Here is a 12,160-nt window from a genome sequence, read left to right as displayed (position 1 = left end):
CAGCCCTTCATTTTGTTCCACATTCAAAATAAAGACATGCATGATAATTTCAAATTAAAAAATAAAAATTAAAATTTAGGGAAAATCCCAAAACTCCGACAAAATATTTACTCTGACCAGCTTTAACTCAGCGTATATGTGAATTTATATGAATAAGTTTCAATACGTACGTAGAACCAAATAAATAATTCAGATGTTAATATTTTTAAGGACCACCCTAATGCATACACGTTTACACCAAACGAAAAGTTTACCACATAGCGTTCGACTTCGACAGGTAGTGAGAAACCTACGAATGTAATTCCGCTGTGAAAAATCTTTTCATTCACAGGCGGTACAAAAGCATAGGTCTCTCTATCAGGGAACGATTATAACAGTTATTGATGGAAATTGTCATTGAAAAATTCACGGAAATTCAAGGAAGGAAGGAATTCAAGGAAATGTTCTACGACTAAGTGATACATACAAACCAATTTATTTTTTTACCGAGAATCAAATTTGAAAATAAATTTTTATTTGTATTTTTTATGCAAAGTTAAAAAAATAACAATTATTTTAGATTTTTATTTTAGAAATCCAAATAACAATTATTTTTGAATTTCATCTAAATAATCTGCAAATAACAGTTATTTTTGATTTTTATGTTATATGTCTTAGATAACAGTTATCGAACACTTTTATTTAAAAAAGTCATTAATAGTCATTAAAAATCATTAATATAAATCTGTCGCCGACTTTAATTTTTTAAGTCATACGCAGTTAAGAAGTTTTTGGAGAACAAAAGTATACTGCGACTTATACAAACGACTTTTATAAATATGGTTTAAAAAATAAAAGCCAGTGACTGATTTATATTGATGATTTTTAAAAGTAAAAGTCAGTGACTGATTTTTTGGAGCTTTTGGATTTATAAAATAAAAATCACAAATAAAACAAAAAGTCAAAAAATAACTGTTAAAGAGCGATTTTTTCTCTATTAAGGTCATATATTAGAAGTACAATTACTGCCCGTGCTTCTCGTTCAGTGTAGTTTACTTAGATGAATGCAATAGCAACAAGTGAAGCATCCTTTAGAAATTCGAATGTTCCTCTGCCTACTCACGTAGTTTGCCTAAGGACGCTTTTCAAAAGGCAGGCGAAATTTTTAGCCTGTCTTGAGCAAACATTCTTGTCACTGCTGGGTTATTATAGTGCATCCTTTACCACTCCGCCCAGTCCGGCAGGGTGTAGCATTTAGAACCATGGGCCTATGAATTTCTTACGCTGGGCCCAAAAATTTATGGAAATTTGCTGGTGGTATCTTTAGCGATAAACTCTTTATCGACCTATAATTATGACTTCTGGAGCTTTCATAAAGGAAACAGCGTTTTGAATACTTAGAAACTTATATTACAGGGATCAGAGATTAGTTCAAAATTTGTTGAAATTTTCTAACCTTTGACCCCTTATAGCACCTGTAATTTAAGTTTGCACATAGCGTTTAAATAAGAGAAAAGGGCGGGCCACGTCTTTATATTTACTTTTTTAGTTGTTTACATAGAATAATTAAAAATAATTCTTTACAAAATGTCTAATATCGAACTTCGAAGGCCCATATCTCGATTTCGGGGGCTAACTTCGAAAACCAGAGTATTTTTTTTACCTATGAGTCAGTATCTTCAAAAAAATTGGTTTGGTCCAATACCCAGAAAAAAGTTGATTTTGCTCGTATTTCTTTCCATAATCCCAGTGCTTTGAGCCTTACGGCAGACAATGAAATGATGTATATTGAGTTTTGGTTTAAGACCCCACGTCTTAAGTACTTAAAAGCCGCATTGAAAATCTATAAAAATCAGGGCATCAGTGCTTTTCAAATATAATATTACGTGGTGAGCTTCGGTTCATCCTCTTGGAAATGGATTAAACACTTGAAAATCAGCAATCAACTTGAGTGAGTTCTCGATAGAATCTTGTGGATACATCGTAGACGCTACGAAGGATTGGTGGATAGTACTTAGTACTAAGCCAATCACCTATTTGGATTCTGTTTTTTTAGCTTCGTTAAGTTACAATTCCTGGGGAGAGGCACTATGCTTCGAATTCTGATGTGTTGTCTCGCGGTTCTCAGATTAGACTCAAGTCCCCAGATAGAGCTACATCCTTTCACACTTCTTCTTTTTTTTACCTAAAGCCGTTTGTCGGTTTGTGCCGAGACAATATATAATGTGGCACACCCTAATATTAAGTAAACAAGCTTTTAGCAAATAAAAGTTCTCAGAGCGCAAAAAGTGTTCATGCCACAAGAATAATATGCAAGTATGAGTATGAGTATATATCAAACAGCATAGCTAAAAGTGCCACTCGCCACCACTTCCCACCACAAAACAACAACAGCGTATGGCAAATATTTATCTAAGAAACAAATCTGCACATTTTGTCCTAATTCTCATGTTCGCCACTCATTGTTTTTGTATCTCCCCCTTTTTCTATTTTAGGCATCGATCCAGAGGGCAGCCGCCTGAAGTACAGCATATCTGGGCCAGTGTTCTCAGTTGACCGTGAAACTGGCGTTGTGCGACTGCGGCAAGAACTTGATCGCGAAACGCAAGACACAGTTGAGGTGATCATTAGCATAACAGATGAGGGCATCTATGGCACAGAACCGAATACAATTTCGCTGCGACGCGAAATTCCAGTACGCGATTACAATGACAATCATCCGACCTTCATTGGGCGTCCCTACTCGGCAAGTGTTAGCGAATCGTTGGCGGTGGGCGGTGAATTGGAAATCAAGCCACGTATTATAGCGATCGATCGTGATGAGGGCATCAATGCTGCGCTGACCATCAGATGTGTGCAGGTTAGTGGCTAACTAAGCAGTTGAAATTACGTACATAAATGTAACCAAAGCAAAAATAAAAATTTAATTCATTTACTTCATTGCCCCACAGGAGAACGACATCTGCGATACGTTTGATGTGCGTGCGGTGCGCATTGCCGATGGCAATTACACTGCGCGCATTACGCTAAAAAAGCCGCTCGATTACGAAAGCCGTCCATCGTACATCATGACAGTGGCTGCTTCCGATGGCGCTCTGGAGAACCGATTAAGCTCGTTCGCTAGCGTATCGATCAACGTGATCGATGTGCAAGATCAGCCGCCGATATTCACAAATGCACCATACTCCGCAACGCTAGCTGAAAATACAGCTGCCGGCGTGAGTGTTTTAACCATTAAGGCAGTAGATGGTGATGTGGGCATACCGCGTGATATTGCGCTCTCGCTGGACGATGAGATTTTCGAACATTTTGAGTTGGAGCCTTTTGGCGCACCGAAAGAAGGCACAGCAGTGCTGAAAACGACAGAAGTGCCATTGGATCGTGAGAACCCGGAGATATTGCAAAACGGTGGCGTGTATGTGTTTACCGTGCGCGCTACTGAGCTAGTCGATGGGCAGCCACAAGCAGATTACTCAACCACGCGTGTCACAATCGTGGTCACCGATGTCGACGATCATGTACCAGAATTCAACGAAGACTTCTTTAACATTTCAATACCAGAGAATTTGGGGCAGGGCATGGCATTGCCAGGTTTGTCGGTATTTGTGGACGATCGTGATATGGGCGAGAATAGCCGTTACGAGTTGGCGTTACGCGACGTAAAGAATTCGAAAGGAATTTTTGCGGTTACACCCACAGAGGCGCAAGGACGCACGCCTGTGGTTGTGCGCATACTCAATTCCACAAAACTGGATTACGACGTAGACGATGCAGATTTGCGTCACTTCGAGTTCGAGCTGGTAGCCGCGGTTAGTGGTGAAGAAAAGTCTAAAGCCAGTGTACAAGTTAATCTGCAAGACATCAATGACAATGCACCCGTTTTCGAGCAGAACACTTATCGCTTTGTAGTGCCGGAAAATGCGGCAATCAACAAAGAGTTCGGTGCATTCAAAGCTACAGATAAAGACTCAAATGAATTTGGTAGCATTTCATATTTGCTGAAAGGCTTCGGTTCTGACTACTTCTATGTGAACCCCGACACAGGCGGTTTTCATGTGCAAAAGCCATTGGATTATGAGAAGCAAAACAGTTATAGCCTGACTATTGTGGCCAAAGATGGTGGCGGCCTCGAGTCTAATGCCATACTCTACGTAGATGTCTTGGATGTCAATGACAATTATCCGGTGTTCGAGAGCGACGAGTATACGCGCATTATACGCGAAGGCACCGCAAGCTTTGAACCACAATTTTTCATACGCGCACATGATTACGATGGACAGACACAGGGTGGTGGACGCGTTAAATATGCAATTGTTTCGGAGAATAGTATTTCGGGGAATGTATTTCAGATTGATGAGCGTACCGGTGAAATCACCTTGCATAAGGTGGCTAAATCAATGGACACCGAGCGTGGTGAATATGAGTTGGTCATCTCAGCGACGGATTTTGGTAAGTTTTGAAAATTTCCCAACACCGAAAATGGACATAATATTGTGTTCTTATTTGCAGGCATCCCACCGTTAACCAACACGACACGCGTCTTAATACGCGTTGGCATTAGCGGTAATCAACGTCCTATATTCAAGGGTCACTTTCAGAATGTTGAAAATGTGCCGGTGCTTGGCCCACCCAGTTATCGTGTTTCAATACCAGAAAATGCTCCAGCAGGTTATAATATCACCACTGTTTCCGCACATGATCCAGATGGTCTCGACGAACTACTTCGCTATCGTATTGTGGGCGCAAATGATAATTTCGAAATCGATGAAATGTAAGTGAAATTGATTTGACCTTTTGTTGGAACCCAGTGACCATAAGTCGGTGAAAAAAAGCATAGGTTTAAAAAAACTCTTTTTGTAATTTTTAAATTGGCTCTCACGATTATTTAGCTCCCTGTTTAGTAAACTTCAACTTCTAGCTCCAAATTGATGCAATTAGCTTACAGAACGGGCTGCTAGACTTAGGACCACTTTACAAGCCAACGAAAAACAGGTTGCCGTATATCCCTGAGTCCAAAGTATTTTCGAAAGGCAATTTCGAAAGAACAAAGTTTTCCCCAGCCTTTTTACATTTTTCTATGACGCCTACATGGGGTAAAAAAAAAATTTATTTGTAAATAGTTCTACTGGAATCAGGGACCGTAATAGTTACAACTTTTATTAAAATGTCGCTATTTAACAGTTATTTTTTTACTTATATTAAATTACTCCTTAAATAACGTAGTCAATGGGCCGATATGATAGCTGTCTAGAGTAATTCATTTGAACCCGACGAGAATTTTTTTTCTGTTTTAAAATAACTTTTATAAAACTTTAATTAATTTACTATATACATAGTCCTATTTAGACTACAGAAAAATACAGAAAAAAATAATCTTTTGTCACCTACTTTCTTCCAGTTCCGGTCTCATCACAGTTTCCCCTCACGCGCACATCGATCGCGATGCCAACATGGACAGTTTTGAGATCACTGTGAATGCTGTGGATGCTGGCACGCCCATACCAGAAACCGCCACCACCACGGTCTACGTAAATGTCAAAGACATAAACGACGAGAAGCCCAATTTCGAGCATCCCAGCTATGCGGGCTATGTCTCTGAACGCACCGAAGTGGGTGAGAGTGTACTCAAAGTGCGAGCCATAGACAAGGATCTCTACTCTAAATTGGAATACAGCATCACCGGCATGGTGAAGGCGACTACAAAAGCTGGCGTCAGCATAGCGAATCGCAGCAGCTACAAACCAGAGGAAGCATTCCGCATCGATAGTGGCAGCGGTGAAATATTTGTGAATAGCACTTTGCGACATGATGTTGCCGCTGTTATCACATTCACCGTGCAGGTGCGTGACCTCAATGCCGAGGTGGATCCTGAAGGACAGATCGATACAACTGAAATAACAATATACGTGCAATCGTTCAAGGACACAAATCCGGTGTTTAAAAACAAAGGCTGGACCAGCTCGAAACCAGTGATACATATAATCGTGAAGGAGGAAATGCCGATCGATAGCGCGCTCTTTATACTACAAGCTGAGGATCCCGTTACGCACACGGCAATCACAAGTTTCCAGCTTGTCGAGCCAGCTGAACTGGAATATTTTCAAATCAACGAACACACAGGTGAAATCATACTCAAGAAACGTTTGGACTACGAAGCGCTCGAAGCGGGTAAAACTGAGTTCGATTTTCAAGTGAAAGCCACTTCGGCTGACGGTCAACGTACAACCATTACCAGGGTTAATATAACCGTAGAGAACGTAAACGACAATAGTCCCACTTTCGAAGCACCCGCATACAAAGCCACGATCATAGAAAATATAATGCATCCAGAGAAGGTCGCACACGTCAAGGCACACGACAAAGATGCAGCGCTCACTGAGCGCGATGAACGACTCGGCTATCATAAGATCGTCTATACGCTGCAGGGCGAGTATGCAGAGCTCTTTGAGATCAACAGCACCACCGGCGAAGTGGTGGTAGGGGCAAATCAAACTGTCGATCGTGAGCGCACGCCGCACATACGCCTACAAGTGCGAGCCGAAGATTCGCCTGGCCGACCGACAGACGCCAAACAAAGTACCGTTGAATTGGCGATAGACGTGCTGGATGTCAACGATAATGCGCCAGAGTTCACGCAGCACAACTATACAGGGGTGATACCAGAAAATGCACCCACTGACGCATTTGTGCTGAAAGTTTACGCCAACGATCCAGACGATGGCCCCGGAGGCGAAGTGCGTTATGAATTGGTGGAAGAGGGTGATGCAAATGGTTTATTCAAAATCGATGCTGTGAGTGGAGAGGTAAAGACCAAACGTGAGTTGACTGGTAAGGGACGATCGCAGCCATATGAGTTGGTAATAAGAGCACAAGATAACGGTAATCAAGTACCAAAGCAGATGTCGTTTTCCTCAGATGTGTCAGTCATTGTCTATATAGGCGATGTGAGCGCAAATGATGGCATACCATACTTTGTGGCGCCAAAGGTGGGACAAATGGCCAATGTAACGGAGGTAAGAAAACCAAACCTGAATGAATAGAAAATGCTAAAGCTAAATCTTTTTCCTTTCCACTTTTAGAACTCACCGATCAGCACGCCCGTATTTCAAGTTGTAGCCAGCGATCCCGATAATCCAAATACACCTTCGGGCATGCTTTCCTATAAAATTTTGCAGGACACGGCAGACGCCGAGTTGTTTACGATTGATGAGAAAACAGGGCTTATAACGACGCTGCAGTCCTTGGATCGCGAGGTGAAAGATATGTATACTATAATTTTGGAAGTGTCAGATGATGGACAGCCGCGACAGTCGGTCACGCGCATACTACAAATAACGGTGTTGGATGTAGACGATCACGCGCCACATTTTGCGCGCGAAATTGTAAGGCTTTCATTTAGAGAAATGTTGAAAAGATTTACAAAATTGAAATTATATTTCTTTTATCACAGGACTCGGCGCCGTTGGTCTTCAACCTACTGGAAGAAGAACCCGAGGGCACTATTGTAGGCAATCTAACCGCCATCGATGAAGATTTGGGCGAAAACGCACTCATCGATTATGCGATAATCGAAGGCAATAACGAGAATGTATTCACCATCGAACGCAACAGCGAGAATTTGGCTATGATTAAGACCACGAAACCCATCGATAGGGAAGCCGTGGACTCATACACTTTAACGCTGAAATGCTTGAAGCATGGCGAACCCAGTTTTGCATTTCTGAGTGACGAATACGAACATAACGATCTCTCGCTCATGCAAGTAACGATCAAGCTGATCGACATAGATGATAATTTGCCGCAATTTCGACATCAGGATGCCTCAATTGGTATACGCATTAATGTGCCTATCGACACCGTTATAACAACGGTGCAAGCGAGCGATCGCGATGCCGAAGCGCCGCCTATAATTTACAGCATTGACAATGTGACCTTTATGCCACAATTCTACAAGCGCACGCGTAAAATCGACTCAAGACCGCTGAAGAATCTCTTTACACTCAAAAATCGTACGGGCGAGCTGCGTACCGGCGGCTCTTTTGCCGACTATGTTGATGGGTATTTCCAGATGCGTATACGCGCCAACAATTCGGAGCGCATGAAACGTCACACATTCGATAATTTGAAGATTTTCGTGATACGCGATAAATCTTTGTTGAAATTTGTTTTTGCACGTCCACCAGGCGAAATACAAGGCATCATAAGACCATTCCAAGAGAAGCTGCAGCAGAAATTGAAGCCACTCGGCTTGGAGCTGCACATACTCGATACGCAAGTGCTGACACGTGCCGACTACACGCTGGACTTTACAGCGACAAGCTCGTGCTTCCAGATGTTCAAGAATGGTGCGGCGATATCTTTGCAAGAAATGCAAAAACTAATGCATTCCGAGCAAATGAAGCAGGAATTGTTCGATGTGTATGTGGAGTATGGCGTGAGTGAGGTGGAATTGTGTTCGGTGCGAAAATTACCAGCGGCGGCGAGCTTGATGACCTCAGCCGGCACTTGGCTGGTCATATTGGCGGCGTTCATAGGGCTGGCAGCCATTGTGGCGGCGTGTACCGCATGCTGTCTGAAGAAGAAGTAAGTTGGGGAGAAAAGAAGAAGAAAATCCTAACTGTTGTTCACTTTATTATCAGCCCAATTCTTAATACTCTCGGGGAGCTTGTTTCTCACGAGAAAGAAATCCACCAATAATTAACTGCCAGAGAGTAGCATTTTACCCGAAAATTTGGGAGGAGGAAACTCGAACTTCGAAAAAGCTGTTTGACACTTTTTTGACAGCTCAACTCCGCCATTTATTTATAAAAAATCCTCAGGGAATTTTTATTCATGATAGGTGGAAAGGGAAAAGAGAGAAGACTCCCAAGAAGGGGGTGGGGAAAGACAAATGCAAAGTCAAGGATATAGACAAAGAGAAAGATAATGTAAACGACAGGGATAAGGACAAAGGCAAAGGCTTAGTCAAAGACAAATATGAAAATACAGACAAAGATTAAGTTTGAGATTAGGTGGAAGATGAAGATGAAGGTGGATATGATTATGAAGAAGATGAAGCTAAGAGATGAAAATAAAGTTTGAGACAGAGACGACGATGAAAGTGAAAATGAAGATAAATATGAAGATAAAAGTTCGAATGCTCTTCTTTTTTTTTAGATTTTATTATTTTAAAAAGAAAAACTTGTACATATATAGCTTTTTTATTTCATTTAATTTTTAGAAACTTATTTTATTAACAGACTTCACAAAAAGGAGAAGGTTATAAATTAATCGGATTATTTTTTTTATATATTTTTTATTTTTATTTTTATATTTTTTACCGCATAACTTTGGACCACGTTAACCGATTTCTATAGGTCGTTTTTTAAAGGAAAGGTCATTGGATCATAAAGAAATTAACTATAATCTTAATATTTTATATGAGAATCGAAGTCGGTTTGGTTTTTTGCCTAAAAATTACTTGTTTTTTTTTATGTTTTCCTTTTTTAATTAAATTCTTAGATTTGATTGTTTTAAAAAGAAAAATATATATATTTTTTTAAATTGATGTTTAGAAAAATATTTTTGTAACTACTTTTCTAAATTTTGTTTTGTTTTGAAAAGAATGTGTCCTTTAATATCATTTAATTTTTAGGAATTTGTGGTATGTTTTTTTGTCTAACTTTTAATTTAAGTAATTTTTTTCTTTTTAGTTAAATTTTGTTTTGGTTTTAGGATTATACATATAACCTTAAAAAGAAAAATATCTTTTCTAAGTTTCATTTTATTTTTAGGAACTTATTTTATTTTAAAATATTTCATTTTTCGTTTTTATTATTTTAAAAAGAGTGCTACATTTTTTATTTCATTTAATTTTTGAAAAAAAAAAACATTGCCAAAATACGAACAGAATAACGTTAAGAGCTTAAACCAGCTAAATTAAATTTGTTTGATTTTATTTTGCTTACTGTTTTTTGTTTTATTTTAGTTTATTAAACAAGTAATTCATTATTTTCTTTTTTGTTTTTTTTTTTTTCAGATACAAAAAGCACTCCAAGCGCAGCTTGCAAGCATCACGCGCACCCACCGAGCCCTATACGGTGGGTATGGGCGTGCCAACACTCTACTATTCGGAACCCATCTACGGTCAATTGTCATAGCAACCAATTATTTGGTCTAATTTAGGAAAATATTGATTACTAAATTAGCGTATAAATACAAAACTCTTATGGAATAGTTTTTAAAGATATATATGTAGTTTAAACACAGATATATGTAGATATATTTTTACTTATAAAGCAGCTAAGTCTTTTAAGTCGCTAAATAATCATATGGTTAGTAACCAAGACTGCGCATATTATTTAATTAATGAACTAAGTCGAATGGTTAAAATTTAATAATATGCCTGTGATTCAATATTTGTGTAATATTACATATTTTAAATGTATGGCTCATCTGCTAAATAGTCTGTATGTATTAGTGTGGAATATGCCATTTTTTAATTAAATTTCTGTAACAAAATAAAAAAAAAACGATATTCAAAATGTAAATAAGTACCATTAGTTAGTTAAGTGAGGAAATAAAAGTTTAGATTTTAAATGAGAATTCATTTGTTTATTTATTTAGATAGGGAGCTAAGGGGTTGGTGTCCAGACATCAAACTTCAGTGGAGGGATTTGGCATTTTTCTTGTTTACATAAAGTTCCGCCAGGCTGGTTCATTATAATTCTAAATTGAGCACATACGGGGACTCAAACAAATGACCACGTATTTTTTTTTAATATTCCTAATATTTTTCCAGCTAAATTTTTTTGTTATTTTTATATAAGCTTCAGCCAAAATCGTGTAAATAACAGTTTCAAACTTTATAAAAAATTTAGGAAAATTCAATAAATTTTCATCAAAATTTCAACTTTTTATTCTGAATTGTTAGAATATTTTTGGGAATGCAGTTTTATAGCCCATACAAGTTTAGTCTAATGAAGTGCAAGTTTCAAACGGCTAAAATATCACGTTGATTTTAGAGAATATTTTTTGGAGGCTACTTTTTCGGGATTTTAATATAAAAACCGTAATTTACAAAAACTTTCGGTGATATTTTGAAATTTTGTTACTGACGGTCTCCCGCGTTTTATTTCATAAGAAATTTATACTTATATGAAAAAAGTGCAAAAATCCGTCACAAAAAAAAACAAAAATTCTCAAAAATCAACGCGATTTTTTAGCCGTTTGAAACTTGCACCTCATTAGACGGAAATTTTATAAAAATTCAGAAAAATTGTTGAAATTTTGACGAAAATTAGTTGAATTTTCCTTAATTTTGTATAAAGTTTGAAACTGTGATTTACACGGTTTTGATTAAAGCTTAGACGATATTTTTATATAAAAATAACAAATAAAAAAAAATTGCTCGAAAAACCGTACGAATATTTGAAGAAAATCAACACGTGGTCATCGAAAAGCTAAACACAACCCTTGGGCCTATTGGGAAGTGTGTTCATTCAAGTGCCATTTTTCATAGGCAATTTCAATTAATTTTTCATTCAGTAGAAATCTACATGTTTGAAGAAGAATACCACGGATATACCTTATATCTGTATCAATAAAAAATGGTTGGCATGATTTTTTGTCCCATATTCGGCAGCCATACATATGGTCACCGTATATATAATAAAAACGTTCATAGTTGAAAACAATAACAATACAAGACAATCCGATTAGCTTTTAAATAGTTCTACAGTTCCTGAAAAGGAACTGCAATATTATGTCGAAATCAAGTTTTTTTCAGAAAAGTCGAAAACGTTTATTCATTGAAAAATAGTAATAAAATAAGACGAAATTATTTTTTTTCAAAAGTTTATTTGTTAAAAAAAGTATATAAAAATATAAATAAAAAATGCTCTGTATAGCTTTTTAATTGTTCCCGAGTTTTTGAAAAGGAAAAGAAAGTTCTACTATATTTTGTCGAAATAACTTTTTTTTCAAAAAAGTCAAAGAAGTTTATTCATTGAAAAATTAAAAAAATATCCTGAGTAGCTTTCAATAGTTCTAAAGTACTTGATAAAAAAGGTTTTGCAAAATTACGTCGAAATTTTTTCCCAAAATGTCTAAAAAGGAATACAAGTGCTACAAAATTAATTTAAAAAAAAACATGTTTTTTTCGGCGTAATTATGCAGAATTTTTTTTCTTGAAAAGCCACTC

General features: G+C 37.7%; 1 protein-coding gene across 1 annotated transcript; it reads left to right on the top strand.

Moving 5' to 3' along the window:
- Positions 1 to 2,458: 2,458 nt before the first annotated feature.
- Positions 2,459 to 10,536, top strand: Cad74A (cadherin 74A; the record flags this gene model as incomplete). The annotated part of the gene is made up of 7 exons (XM_017626121.1): positions 2,459 to 2,839; positions 2,931 to 4,428; positions 4,489 to 4,750; positions 5,378 to 6,992; positions 7,059 to 7,361; positions 7,430 to 8,562; positions 9,998 to 10,536. Coding segments are annotated over 7 exons (5,313 nt in total), but the record flags the coding sequence as incomplete, so codon positions are not given.
- Between the last annotated feature and the right edge of the window lie 1,624 nt (positions 10,537 to 12,160).

Source organism: Rhagoletis zephyria, unplaced genomic scaffold, assembly GCF_001687245.7.
Source record: "Rhagoletis zephyria isolate East Lansing unplaced genomic scaffold, Rhagoletis_zephyria_1.1 Rzeph_scaffold_04448, whole genome shotgun sequence".
Lineage (NCBI taxonomy): Eukaryota > Metazoa > Arthropoda > Insecta > Diptera > Tephritidae > Rhagoletis > Rhagoletis zephyria.
The sequence above is the reverse complement of the archived record's forward strand: the minus strand, read 5'-3'. Positions and strand labels throughout refer to the sequence as shown.